The sequence below is a fragment of the Arachis hypogaea genome, chromosome 5 (genome assembly GCF_003086295.3).
Source record: "Arachis hypogaea cultivar Tifrunner chromosome 5, arahy.Tifrunner.gnm2.J5K5, whole genome shotgun sequence".
NCBI classification, from domain to species: Eukaryota; Viridiplantae; Streptophyta; class Magnoliopsida; order Fabales; family Fabaceae; genus Arachis; species Arachis hypogaea.
Window position 1 is genome coordinate 114,246,508 of NC_092040.1, and position 11,827 is coordinate 114,258,334.

Below are 11,827 nucleotides of genomic sequence, written 5' to 3' on the forward strand. Positions count from 1 at the left end.
CACAGAAAACCGAACCCCCAACCCTATACCGGTGCATAAGGTCTCTAATCTATATTGAATATGAATACTGATGAGGTGGTACAATTAGTTAAGGGTAGTGGGCCTTTGCCTATTGTCTATTGCATTACCGGTCCTAAAAGTTAGCCCGTTAGTGTAACCCATCTAACCTACCTTAAGCAGTTAGAGAAAGTTCATGTTAAACAAACACAAAATTCCAGCCAAAAAAAAAACACAAAACCAGTGGATGAATTTTAATTCACATGGCATATTTCTCCTTTCCACTTTAAAGATTTAGGGTTTAAATCTTAGAGATTGCAATTGAAGAAAAAAAATAGTAAAAATACGAAGAGTGTGTGAGTGTGTTCTGTACCTAAGATTGGAAATTGTCTAATTCACTGACAACAAAACAAAAAAACACAAAGCCGTGTCTCCTGATCAAAAGGAAAGAAATGAGACAAATCACAATGATAATCCTAAATCCTTATAATACCAAAAACAAAAAAGACAATGATATTTTGGCTATGAGGCATGGGCAGCGTGACTGCGTATCAGACATATTTTAGATATAACATTTATCGATATTTGTCTGACACGTGTGTTTTATGTGTTTAATTGTGTTTTAATAAAAAAAATTCGAATACATTTGGACACACTTAGATACTATCATGTATTAACATGTCTATCTTTATTCTTAACAAGTATTTTTTTTTATCTAGAATAAGAATTTTTGAAATGAATTTAAAAATAATTCATATTATTAATTATTAAAATAAAAAATATTTTGAAACTTTATATAATTAAAAAAAATGTAGTATGCAAGGGTGGCATGCTGTCAAAATGATTACTTAATGCGGATGCAATGCTTGATGAAGCAAGTGATTAAGGTATGGAAAGATGTTGTGAGGATGATGTAATTGGTGAATCATGATAGCAAGAATAAGTGAAGGAATCTAGGTTAACAACCATGTATCCTTATTTGGTCGCAGCAGTTTGCTTATTTGAAGCCTTTGAATATTGCATGTCTACATTTTTATGCAAAGAAGAGTAAGGAACAAAATTTTCATAAAATGCAACATTTCGTGAGTTAAAAATTCTTCTAGATTTCAAGTCAACCAAAACAAAACCTTTTGTCCCTTTCTTATGTCCTAAGTAAGTACATTTTTGAGCTCTTAGGTCATGTTTAGTTCTATCTGCTTTCAAAGTCTTTGCATATGCAAGGCAGCCAAACACTTTCAATGCTACTAAATCAGGTAACTTCTGATATAGAACTTGATAAGGATTGAGATTCTGTAGAAGTGTACCAAGAGTTCTATTGATCAAGTTAACAACCTCTACAACAACTATTTTATTTCCTATCTCCTTTGTTGATTCCACATTAATGAACTCTTGGGAATGTTCATGTATCTGGACTCAGATTTCAAAAAATCATGTCTAATCTCAAATATGGAATCTCCTTGCATCTACATTTGCAAGTTTAGTATATGTTCTCTTACATTCCAAGGCGTTCCTTTTAATAGTTGTAACCCTTTTATTTTGCTCTTAAAGATGACTAGAATTTTATTTTTGTCTACTTCAGAAATTGACACACCTTCAAGATATTTTCAGATTCTAATCAAAATGTTCTTGATGGTTTTGAAGGCAAGCTCCTTGTTTTTGATAACTTTTTCAATTAGATTCAAGCAATTTTTTTTGGGCCTTTGATTCAAGCAGTTTATCATGAACTTTTGTTGTGTCTTCTTCTGCAAAGAGACTGTTTCTCCTTCTGTGGATTCTAACTCAAGATAAGATGGACCAATAACAATGAAAAGCCCAAATGCTAAATCTCAACTTTATTGATACTCTAGTTCAAAATGCCAGTGTTGTTTCAAACAATACAGTCTATAGGAACCCAATTCGAACCAAAAAAAAAAAGGCCGAGTCTTGTAAATCAATTGTCCAATATTATTGCACTTCTACATGAAAAAGGTTAATTCAAGAATAGAATATTTCCAAGACCAAAAAAAAAAAAGAATAGAATATTTCAATTTGCTATGAAAATAATTTATCGCAATATACAATAAGGTTTGTCTTTTATAATTGTCAATTTTTTTCTTATATTTATTATTCTTCATATTTACATTTATATATCTATACATTTATACATTTATTATCATATTAATAAAAAGTTAAAAACTGCTCCAATAGGCCAAAATCTTACAATAATAATTTTGTAAAAAAAAAACATATAATATTATTCACTAATAAAATCAAACTGTTTAGATTAACATTTTATGAAAATAAAATTTAAAAACATTTGATTTTTTTATTGAAAAATGTTTGATTCTCATTCAAATAATCATGATAAGATAAGATCCAAAAAAAAAAAAAAAAACCAGAAAAAAGGATAAGATCATAAGAATTAAATTATGATTATTATTATTATTATAATATTGCTCTGAAGCTGGCGTAGACGGGGTAGCTCCAGAAGGGAGTGAGAAAATAGCACGGAGCTTGTTCAGCTGCATCATCAGCACCCTACGCTCGATTAGGGTTTCTCTTCCAAAATTCATTCTCCAAATTAAGGTTTCCTCGTTCCCCTTTTCCTTCTCAATCCCTCGCCATGACCGACGGCTTCTGGAACCGCCAGCAGCAGGCCATGCTCCCTCACGCCGGCATGCTCAAGCGACCTCGTTCCGACTATGGTAATTCCCTCTTCAATCCATTCATTTCTCCTCTCAAATTTTAAATATTTCTTTCGTTTTATGTTTTACCAATTTGGATTGGGCCTTTTCATGCAATTTTACTAGTTTCTGGCTTCTCTGGGATCTGTTTCGAGTAATTTTATTAGGTTTTTCTTTCGTTTGGGGGCGGCTTCTTAGATGTGTGGTGTGATGCTAACTAAGTTAGTGTGAGAAGGTGATCGCTTTCTGTTCTTTGGAAATTTTGTTAATTTAGAGGTAAGCATGGCGTTTCGTGTTTTATGCTTCGTATAGGGTTTGTACCCTATAGAGTGCAACCTTGTGGATAATGTAGTTGATAATACTTAGTTCCTCACCATAGCTTACATGCACTATCAGATTAGTCTTCGGAGATCATTGTAATTGTATTAGTCCCTTGGATTCGAAAATAGTTGGACAATTGGAGTGGCATTTCCAGGCCTAATGGGGTGACTCATGTATCTTTTAGGGATTCAAATAGGGTGTACCCTATTTGTTTATTTATTTATTTTGTTTTTACATATTATGATGATAGGTAGGTCTAATATGCTAATAACTAGATGCTCAGATTGGTCTTTGAAATATACCGGTAGTATTGATTTGGTTCTTCAAAGATATTTTACATTAAATTGGTCCTTCATGTTATAAAATAAATAGAATGCTAGGTACCAAATCGATGTCTAAAATATACATTGAAGGACTAACTTGATCAAAAGAAATATTGAGAGGAATAACTTTAAGACGCATGTTAATCATGATTATGCAATTATTCGAATGACTACTTTTTATTTCCATCTTCTTTCCTCCATCAATCTGATCTTCCTATAAGTGTTATTTGCTGTATTTTCATATAGCAAAAATTTGTACCAGGTGGCATTGCTTTGTTTTTTATTCCTACTGACCTTTTCCCCATTTCTCTGTTTTGGCTTTAGTGGATGTTTCACTTGAAAGGAAATAGAGGGGATGGGTAATGTTTATTTGGAAGTTAAAATGTCTACAAGGGGTTTATTGGAAGCAGATGCATGATATGGACCATGCATTATATGGACCTAGTTGAATAGAGATTGTTCCACTAAATGTTGTTTTCAACTTATATGTGGAGTTTGTGTTTGTAATTTAACATGGGCAGAGTTATAAGCTAAACTAGTTTTACTGTGTTTGTATTTTGTCAACTCTGTGTTTCTGCTCCCTTATTAGGTTTTCACTTTTATTTTCACCTTGCAGATATACCAACTTCTGGTCTGACATCAGGTAATGAGTTGCATAATTATATTGCTCGTGACAATGACCGAACTGGTCATGGAATGATAAAGGACACAAAAACAATTGGGTCTGCATATGACCGCTACCTTCAGAGTGGGGTAATATTTTATCAAGTTTTTTTGTAGTATATTTTTGTTTTTGGGTTCTCTAGTTGCCTCTTGCTTGTTGTAGTAACATTTTATATGGTTTTGAAGCAACTTTCATCGTTCACTTCCGGCGAAGCAAGTACAATTGGTGGTCTCGGATTGTCAAGGGGGGTTGGTGGATTGCCAGGTCAATCATTAAGTGATCCTTCTCTAATCGGGCGTCACGGAGTTGGCGGTCCTGATCTTGCTCCAAATGGGCGGGGGGTTGGTTATGGTGGTCAGCTACCAGGAGATGCAGTTTCTAGGCCAGGGCCAGAAACGGTTCCTCTACCTCCGGATGCTTCAAGTACTTTATATGTTGAAGGTCTCCCTTCTGATAGCAAAAGAAGGGAAGTGGCTCGTATCCTTTTTCTGCAGATGCACTGCTTTAGGATTCAATTCTGTTATTTACTTTTGTTTTGTGAGCTTTTCTTTGGTTTTAATTCTGTTTTTCACATTCCTTGATGTTATCTTAGACATTTTTCGTCCTTTTGTTGGATATAGAGAAGTGAGGCTTGTGAGCAAAGAATCCAAACATGTAAGTGTACCGTTAGTAACATTATTAGCTTACATTATTAGCTTCTCCAATTTTGAGTGTGTGGATGATCAGTTGAAATTCACTGTGACTTCTTTTATGATCATTGCAGCGTGGTGGAGATCCTCTTATTCTTTGTTTTGTGGATTTTGCAAATCCAGCTTGTGCAGCAACTGCAATGAGTGCCTTGCAAGGTAGCATTTACTAAAGTTCTGTATTTGTTCATGTAAATCATCTAACTGAATCATTTAAGTATGTGATAACTTAGATGAAGCTCATCAAATTAGAGGATACATTAACCTGTTTGGTAGATACTCTAAATTTGACTATTTCGTTATAATTATGAATCATAGTAAAAGACAAAAAGCCTTGAGGTACTTAATTTGGACATTTCTGAACTTCTGCTCTCTTCGATTTTAGGATTGTGTTTCCTCATCTAGTAATATATGACTAAATTTTGGTTATATATTATATATACATTGATCCCCTGAAATAAAGTAGTGAAAGGAATTTGTCTTATTCTCCTCCTTACTCTCTTCGGTTATCTTAATTTTATACGGTATAACAATCGGTTGGTATTCTAATTTTGTTATGAACAAATCATTGAGCGGAATCGATGTTGAATGATTCTCTAAAGTGTGCATAAGAGGTTATTTTTAGCATTTACTAACCGTTTGGTTTTATGATGCAGGGTACAAAGTAGATGAACTCAATCCCGAGTCTAGTCACCTTCGGCTTCAGTTCTCTCGATTTCCTGGTCCTAGAAGTGGAGCTGGACCTCGTGGCGGTGGCGGTGGCAAGAGGTGAGTTGATTCACATAGGCCAAGATGAAGCACAATTTTCTTTAAACAAATCTAACAAATGTGGATATTTTGGGTTACATATTACTGTGGTGTATCATTATTGCTAACTTTGTTATGGATATTTTGTCTGATTTATAGTAGATTTTATTGTGTTGTCCAAAACAATTTGTGGTATTCAATTTTTTTCCCTTTCTATAGTTACCGTTATTCTGGTATGGTGGTATGCATATGCACTTTGGTTAGAGCTGTCAAAATGAGTTACGACTCGCCAGTAGGCTTAGTTTGCTACTACAAATGGGCGTGTTTGCAAATGACTCATAACTGCCTAGTTAAGCGGATTCGGGTCCAACGACATGAGTTAGTTTAGTATGAATAAACGTATGATAAAATTTCTTAACTTGCATGGACTGAAACCCACTCTTCTTAAGATGTCCAAATATGGTCTTTGGCATCATTTTCGTCCAATCATATTACTTGCGTGATCTTAGCCATCTTAAATGTCTTTCATTCAGGTAAAGATGCTTTGATGTATAAAGCATGAGTTATGAGTTATTTTTAGGTCAAAGAAAGCATGAATTATTAGATCAAAGAAGGCATGAGTTAAGGGGATTGAAGCAAATGTTATTTATATATTGATATTATGTTAGGGCAAATATTAATGTGCTCCTGAAAAAGTAATGAAAAAGTAAAGAGTGCAGTGCGACTTTAAGAAATAATTTGTTATTAAAGATAAAAAACAAAAAATAAAAAAAATTCTTATTTAAATGTAACAAGTGAAGAGTTAAGATTTATTCAATTAACAAGGATTATAATATTTCTTACTTGATAAAAAGCTTTAAAGATGAGCATTGTGTTAGACTAGACATACATGGTACTAAAACCATATATTAATGAAATTTTTCGCGTAGAGTTTTTTTATTTGATTTTGCTTGTACATCCTGTAGAAATGAACTAAAATGGTATACTATAGTCAATTGAATCTTATATTTTTTATTGGGTACATAAATGAAAACAATTGGAACAAAACTTTTCTTCTATGGATGTTATCTCCATTGATATTTTTCACTATAAATAATCTAAGAAAAATTCAATTTACTGTAAATTATATAATTGAAACATATCTAGTACACCATTTCAGGTCATTGAATTTCAATTAATTTGTGTTGGTTCATTATTAGAGAAAAGTTGAACCCAATGCTATGTTTTCACAACATAAAAACTACATTAAAATTTAAAATAGGGATACTTATACTTGTTTCAACTTACTATTTATTATAGTCACCAAAAACTTACTATTTATTATAAGTTTAGATCCTTAAAAAAAACGAAGGCAAAGATATTTAAAACGTCTTTAAATAAAGACGGTTAATTCCATCCATTGAAAAAATTGACATATATTAAATTTTTGACACATGAATATAGATTAAAAGGATTGTCATTATTAAAGTGCAGCTATATTCTTAAAATGGTTACTTTAGATTTGATATCAACTTTTTAATTTGTTTAAAATTTAAATTTTTAACAAAAATTTTATTAGAGAACTGTTTTATCTTTTTATTATTTTTTATAAATTTTATAATATTATTTTTTTGTTTTCATTTCATTAATATTTGATACTTTTTTTATTTTGCAAATTTAATCATCTTTACGAGTTGATTTCTTATTTATAATTTTATAATTCTTTTAACAATTTTTTTTTTATTTTTGAAAATCTATATTTTAAGGAAAAGTATATGGAACCAACTAATAATCAGTCAAGAATAGAACAACATAATTAATTATAATTAATTTTATTAATTTATAATTTAATTTGTTTGTTAAATTATTGTTGACCACGTTTAAAACATGAGGGAAGATACGTTAGTGTTAGGAGAGAATCACGGAACAGATGTTTTGATCATTCATTAGTTGGTTCCATATAATTAATTATATTTTATTAATGTGTAACACATGAAATATAGAAATCATATCCAAAACCATCCAATTTACAAGAAAAAGAAACATCTGTGTGCCTATCAGTAGCAATATCCGGTTAAAGTCACCAGTGCCTCTAGTTTACTAGTTGGCTGATTGTTTGCTTATATAGAGTTGGTTTCCTAGCATTGTTGATATTTTAATCTATCAATTCTTATTGCTAATTATTCTATTTTTAGTATAGCAATTCTTATTTTATTTTTGAATTTTTTAAATAAAACTTATTGTAAAATTGAAATTTTGAAAAAAAATATTTTACATTGATTTAAGAAATTAAGTATTATTCAAATTAATATTATTTAAAATCATTAATTTTTGTCTATTAGTTTGGATAATTTAATTATTTTTTTCTTAAATCTTTTGATTTACTTGTTAATTCAATTTTATTCATAGTTTACGTTTTTATTATTAACACATAATTTTTAGAGAATATTTTTTAAGTGTAGGCAAGTAAACAACTTTAGAAAAATTATCTTTGCCTTGTTTATATCAGTGGTGGCCAAATAAAAAATGTTACGTCTTGCATTGCACATAGAGGCAGGGCTGAAATTCTTGTGATAGCTACACGATACCGTATTATTGGGAGTAGTACCAAAATAATTATTTTAAAAAAATAAAATAAATAACGGATGGATTATTTCAACTCCTAGTGATTGAAATTCTATTAGTGCTGGCCAATCTCTATCAACCTTTATTTTGGTGTCATTTTGCAGTAGGTGAGCGACTTTTTTTTTTCTTTTATTTTCGTTATTGAATCATATTTTAATTTCCCATATACAAACAAATAAAAATTTTCAAATAGAATAAAAAGAAAAAAAGAAAGAAAAGGATACAAAGAAAACTTTAGTTTTGCAATGGTGCGCTTCATTTATACTTTCCAAACCATAGTTTGGTCTAACAAGAAAGTAACCTTTGAAGTTGTTACACATTAAAATGAGTATGAAACTCAATTTATATATTTCAAACTATGGTTTGGACTCCTCCCTCTATAGAAATTACATATCTAATTAATGTGCTTAGTGTTCTAAATTCTAATTAACCTTAGCCACAACTAAGACAGTGGTTTGTTCTTATTCGTTAAAAAAACTACAAACTATAAGCGTGTGGGGTTCTTTATTGTCCTGTTGTTTTTATCATTTTCTACAAGTTGATGAGGATTCTTTACTTCTATCCTTTTGAATCCAAGATATTAGGACACTGCAAAAATTGAGCTAGCCATTTGTTTTCATGTGTAAGAACAACTGGAATTTGGATAATGGATAACCATAGAATTATTAGCAAATAAAGAAAAAGAAGCAATTGCTCTCTAAATATGGTTATTATTTTGTAGACTAATTAATTAATTAATTATGTTCTTTTTGGTCTAAGGAAAATATATGTTTTCTTAGAATAGAGTTGGGGGATGCACCATATGAAGGAATGGAAAAAATGAATCCATTTAGTTTTTGAGTTGTTGTCAAAATGGGAATTAACTTTTATTTGTTATTAGTTTCTTTTTGCATGGCGCATCTTCAAAATTATGGGCCTAACTTGATTATTTTGCATTTAACTATAATAATCAAGAAAGTTGCGTGCAAGCATAATGGAATTTAGTTAAAATCTAAATTGCTTTATTAGGTCACTAAGATCAGAGAGTAGTTATATTTACTATTTGTAGCTATGCAATAATATTCTTTTTTTTTGTTGCATACGGTATTTCCTAAAATCAAATAAATTAAGGATTAATTTATAGTGAAAACTCCGGTGCAGTCGATTTTACGTGAAATTGATTACAGTTTCCACCTTAATTTATTATATATCTAAATTTTATTTAAGAGTCTGTAACGGACTACTTAATTAATTCAAGTTGGCTTGTAATAATTTTCTTTTAGCTCTATCTTAGTGAATTTAAGCACAGTTTGAGCTTACTTTAATTAATACATAATCTATTGTGGTTAGGATATCAGATATCAACTTATATATTTATTAATATCATTACCATAATCTTCATTAAAAAAATTTGAACAGGTAATTGTACGAATTTTTAAATGATATAATGATTAATTTATTTTTTCAACTAACATATATTTGCATGTTGCTGGCACTCACAATAATAGAGAGCTATCGCATATAAATATAATATTGACTAAGGAAAAATTAAAGTAAGTATTTTGCATGGCTAATTGAATAAGGCTCAGTATATTTAATAAATGAATGAAACAGATATTATAACACACACATGTATAATATACACACACAAAAGATTATTTAAGACTAAAAATCCCCCTAACAATACTACTTGGTTAATTATAATTATTAAAGCTAGTCCCGAATAAATTTTCATGAATTGGGTTTGGATTGGAGGAATCATCAACATCATTAAAGTGGACTTTAGGCATACGAGGAAAATTAAATCCTTGGATTCGTAATTTCTATTATGCATGGAGGAAGTGGAAAAATAGTAGCCACAAAAAATACACCAAATTATTTTAGTGTTGATAAAAATGTTTTTAAATTAGTTAAAAATACGATTAAAAATGTTCAATATTAAATATGTATTTTTAAAAAATATTTTAAAAATTAAATTTTTATGTGTTTGTTTTGTAAATATGATTAAAAAAATAAAATATTTGTATCCTTAAAATTTGATAATTTTTACTAAGTATATATAATTTTTTATGATTCTTGTCAATAACCAATAATACTTTTAAAAAATAAAAAATCTAAAAGTTAAATTTTTATCTAATTTTGTGCGAGTATTTTCTAAATAGTTATATAAATATTCTTATAAAAGTTTGATAAAATGTATATATGGTTTGTTAAATATAAAGTAATTTGTTACTTATATAAAAAAAATAAATTTTTGATATTTTTGTCATATTTTTAAATAATTTATGGATATTTTTATTGATAATAAAATTTAAGAGTATTTTTTAAAAAATAAAAAAATATGTTGGATATTAAATATCTGTATGGTTTCTCAAATATAAAATTATTTGTCACTTATATAAAAAATAATATTTTTAAATATTTTTATCGTATTTTTAAATAATTTGTGAATTTTTTTATCGATAACAAAATTTGAGAATATTTTTATTAGTATTAAAATAATTCAAATATATTTTTTTTGGTTTATCGAGAAAAATAATATTGGAACTTTGGAAGATTGAGAGGGACCTCACAACAATTGAGTAGTGGGTTCCACAAACCCAAACAAGACCTCACCATGGAGCAAAAGTCAGTGTTGAATAGCTCTAGTGTTCACAATTAAACACCCACCTTTTTCGGGGTTATGTTTGGAAACTGTCCCAATTCAGGAACCAACAAAAGAGACCAAATACTAAAGACTTTGATGCTAGCTACTATGAAATTATGAATGTGGTTCTAAACTACTTTGACTCTGGAGAAATAATGCTTTTACACCAAATTTTCATGCAAGTAATATATATATATATATATATATATATATATATATATATATATATAGTTATTTTTTAAATTTTTATCGGATCAAATCTGATATGATATCCGCGTTTTTAGTGTCGGAACCGATCCGATTCAATCCACAAATGTGCAGATCGGATCGGATCGGATATCGAATATATCCGTATAATTGAACTTTCTCTTTTTAATCATATTTCTATGTAAAAAATTTAATAAAAATATTTTTTCACATTTTTAAGCTCATTTATTCCTAAAATATTTTTAATCAAACTTTTTCTAAGTAACAAAAATAAAATAATATAATATATAAATAATAATTACTAACTAAAACATACAAATAAGTAAATATAATATCAAACATATATATTTATTTATTTTTAATTATTATTGTACGGATCTGCGAATCCGCAGATCAAATATACGAATGTAGAGTAGATATTCGTGATCCAATCCGTAAAGAGTGTGAATCGAATCATATTCACAATTTTTAGATCAGATATAAATATTTACTGCGGATATGCGAATACGATCCGATCCATCAAAACCCCTAATTAAAACTTTTAAAATAGCTAACAATTACTTAATTATTCTGCGTGGAAAAAAAAAGAAGAAGTATAGAGTAAAGAAAGTTATGACTATATCAATAGATACAATGTGTCGCTATTTAGCTAATATTATATCGGAAGTACGGAAAAAAAAAACAAAAAAATTAGTTTAAGGGATAAGAATTACTAGTAATTGGAAAATGACTTATATTTAAACTTAGCCCGACATTAAGAATTATTAGTAATTGCTTTTGCTTTTATGACTTAATCTTTCTTCTTCTTTTAATTTTGTGAATCCGTTTTTTAACCAATCGGATCCACTTATAGTTTTGTAAAAATAAATGTCTCTATCAAAATTTAAAAATGTATTTAATAATACATAAAAATTATGTATAATTATCTTTATTATATTATTAAATTTGATTCTATTATTTTGTTTCTTTCATTTTATTTCATATTATAA

The 11,827-nt window shown here is 29.0% G+C and overlaps 1 protein-coding gene across 1 annotated transcript; it reads left to right on the forward strand.

Annotated features, from left to right (window-relative positions):
- Positions 1-2,315: 2,315 nt before the first annotated feature.
- On the forward strand, positions 2,316-5,584 carry LOC112802967 (RNA-binding protein 2). Its single transcript, XM_025846403.2, has 6 exons — positions 2,316-2,681; positions 3,921-4,057; positions 4,154-4,445; positions 4,561-4,622; positions 4,732-4,813; positions 5,311-5,584. The coding sequence occupies exons 1-6, from the start codon at positions 2,600-2,602 to the stop codon at positions 5,424-5,426; spliced, it is 771 nt and encodes a 256-aa protein (XP_025702188.1). The 5' UTR covers positions 2,316-2,599; the 3' UTR covers positions 5,427-5,584.
- Positions 5,585-11,827: the final 6,243 nt, after the last annotated feature.

Coding starts and splice junctions, on each gene's coding strand:
- LOC112802967 (XM_025846403.2), top strand. CDS start 2,600: ATGACCGACGGCTTCTGGAACCGCCAGCAGCAGGCCATGCTCCCTCAC. Junction 2,682..3,920: donor GCGACCTCGTTCCGACTATG/GTAATTCCCTCT, acceptor TTCACCTTGCAG/ATATACCAACTTCTGGTCTG. Junction 4,446..4,560: donor CAAAAGAAGGGAAGTGGCTC/GTATCCTTTTTC, acceptor ATGTTATCTTAG/ACATTTTTCGTCCTTTTGTT.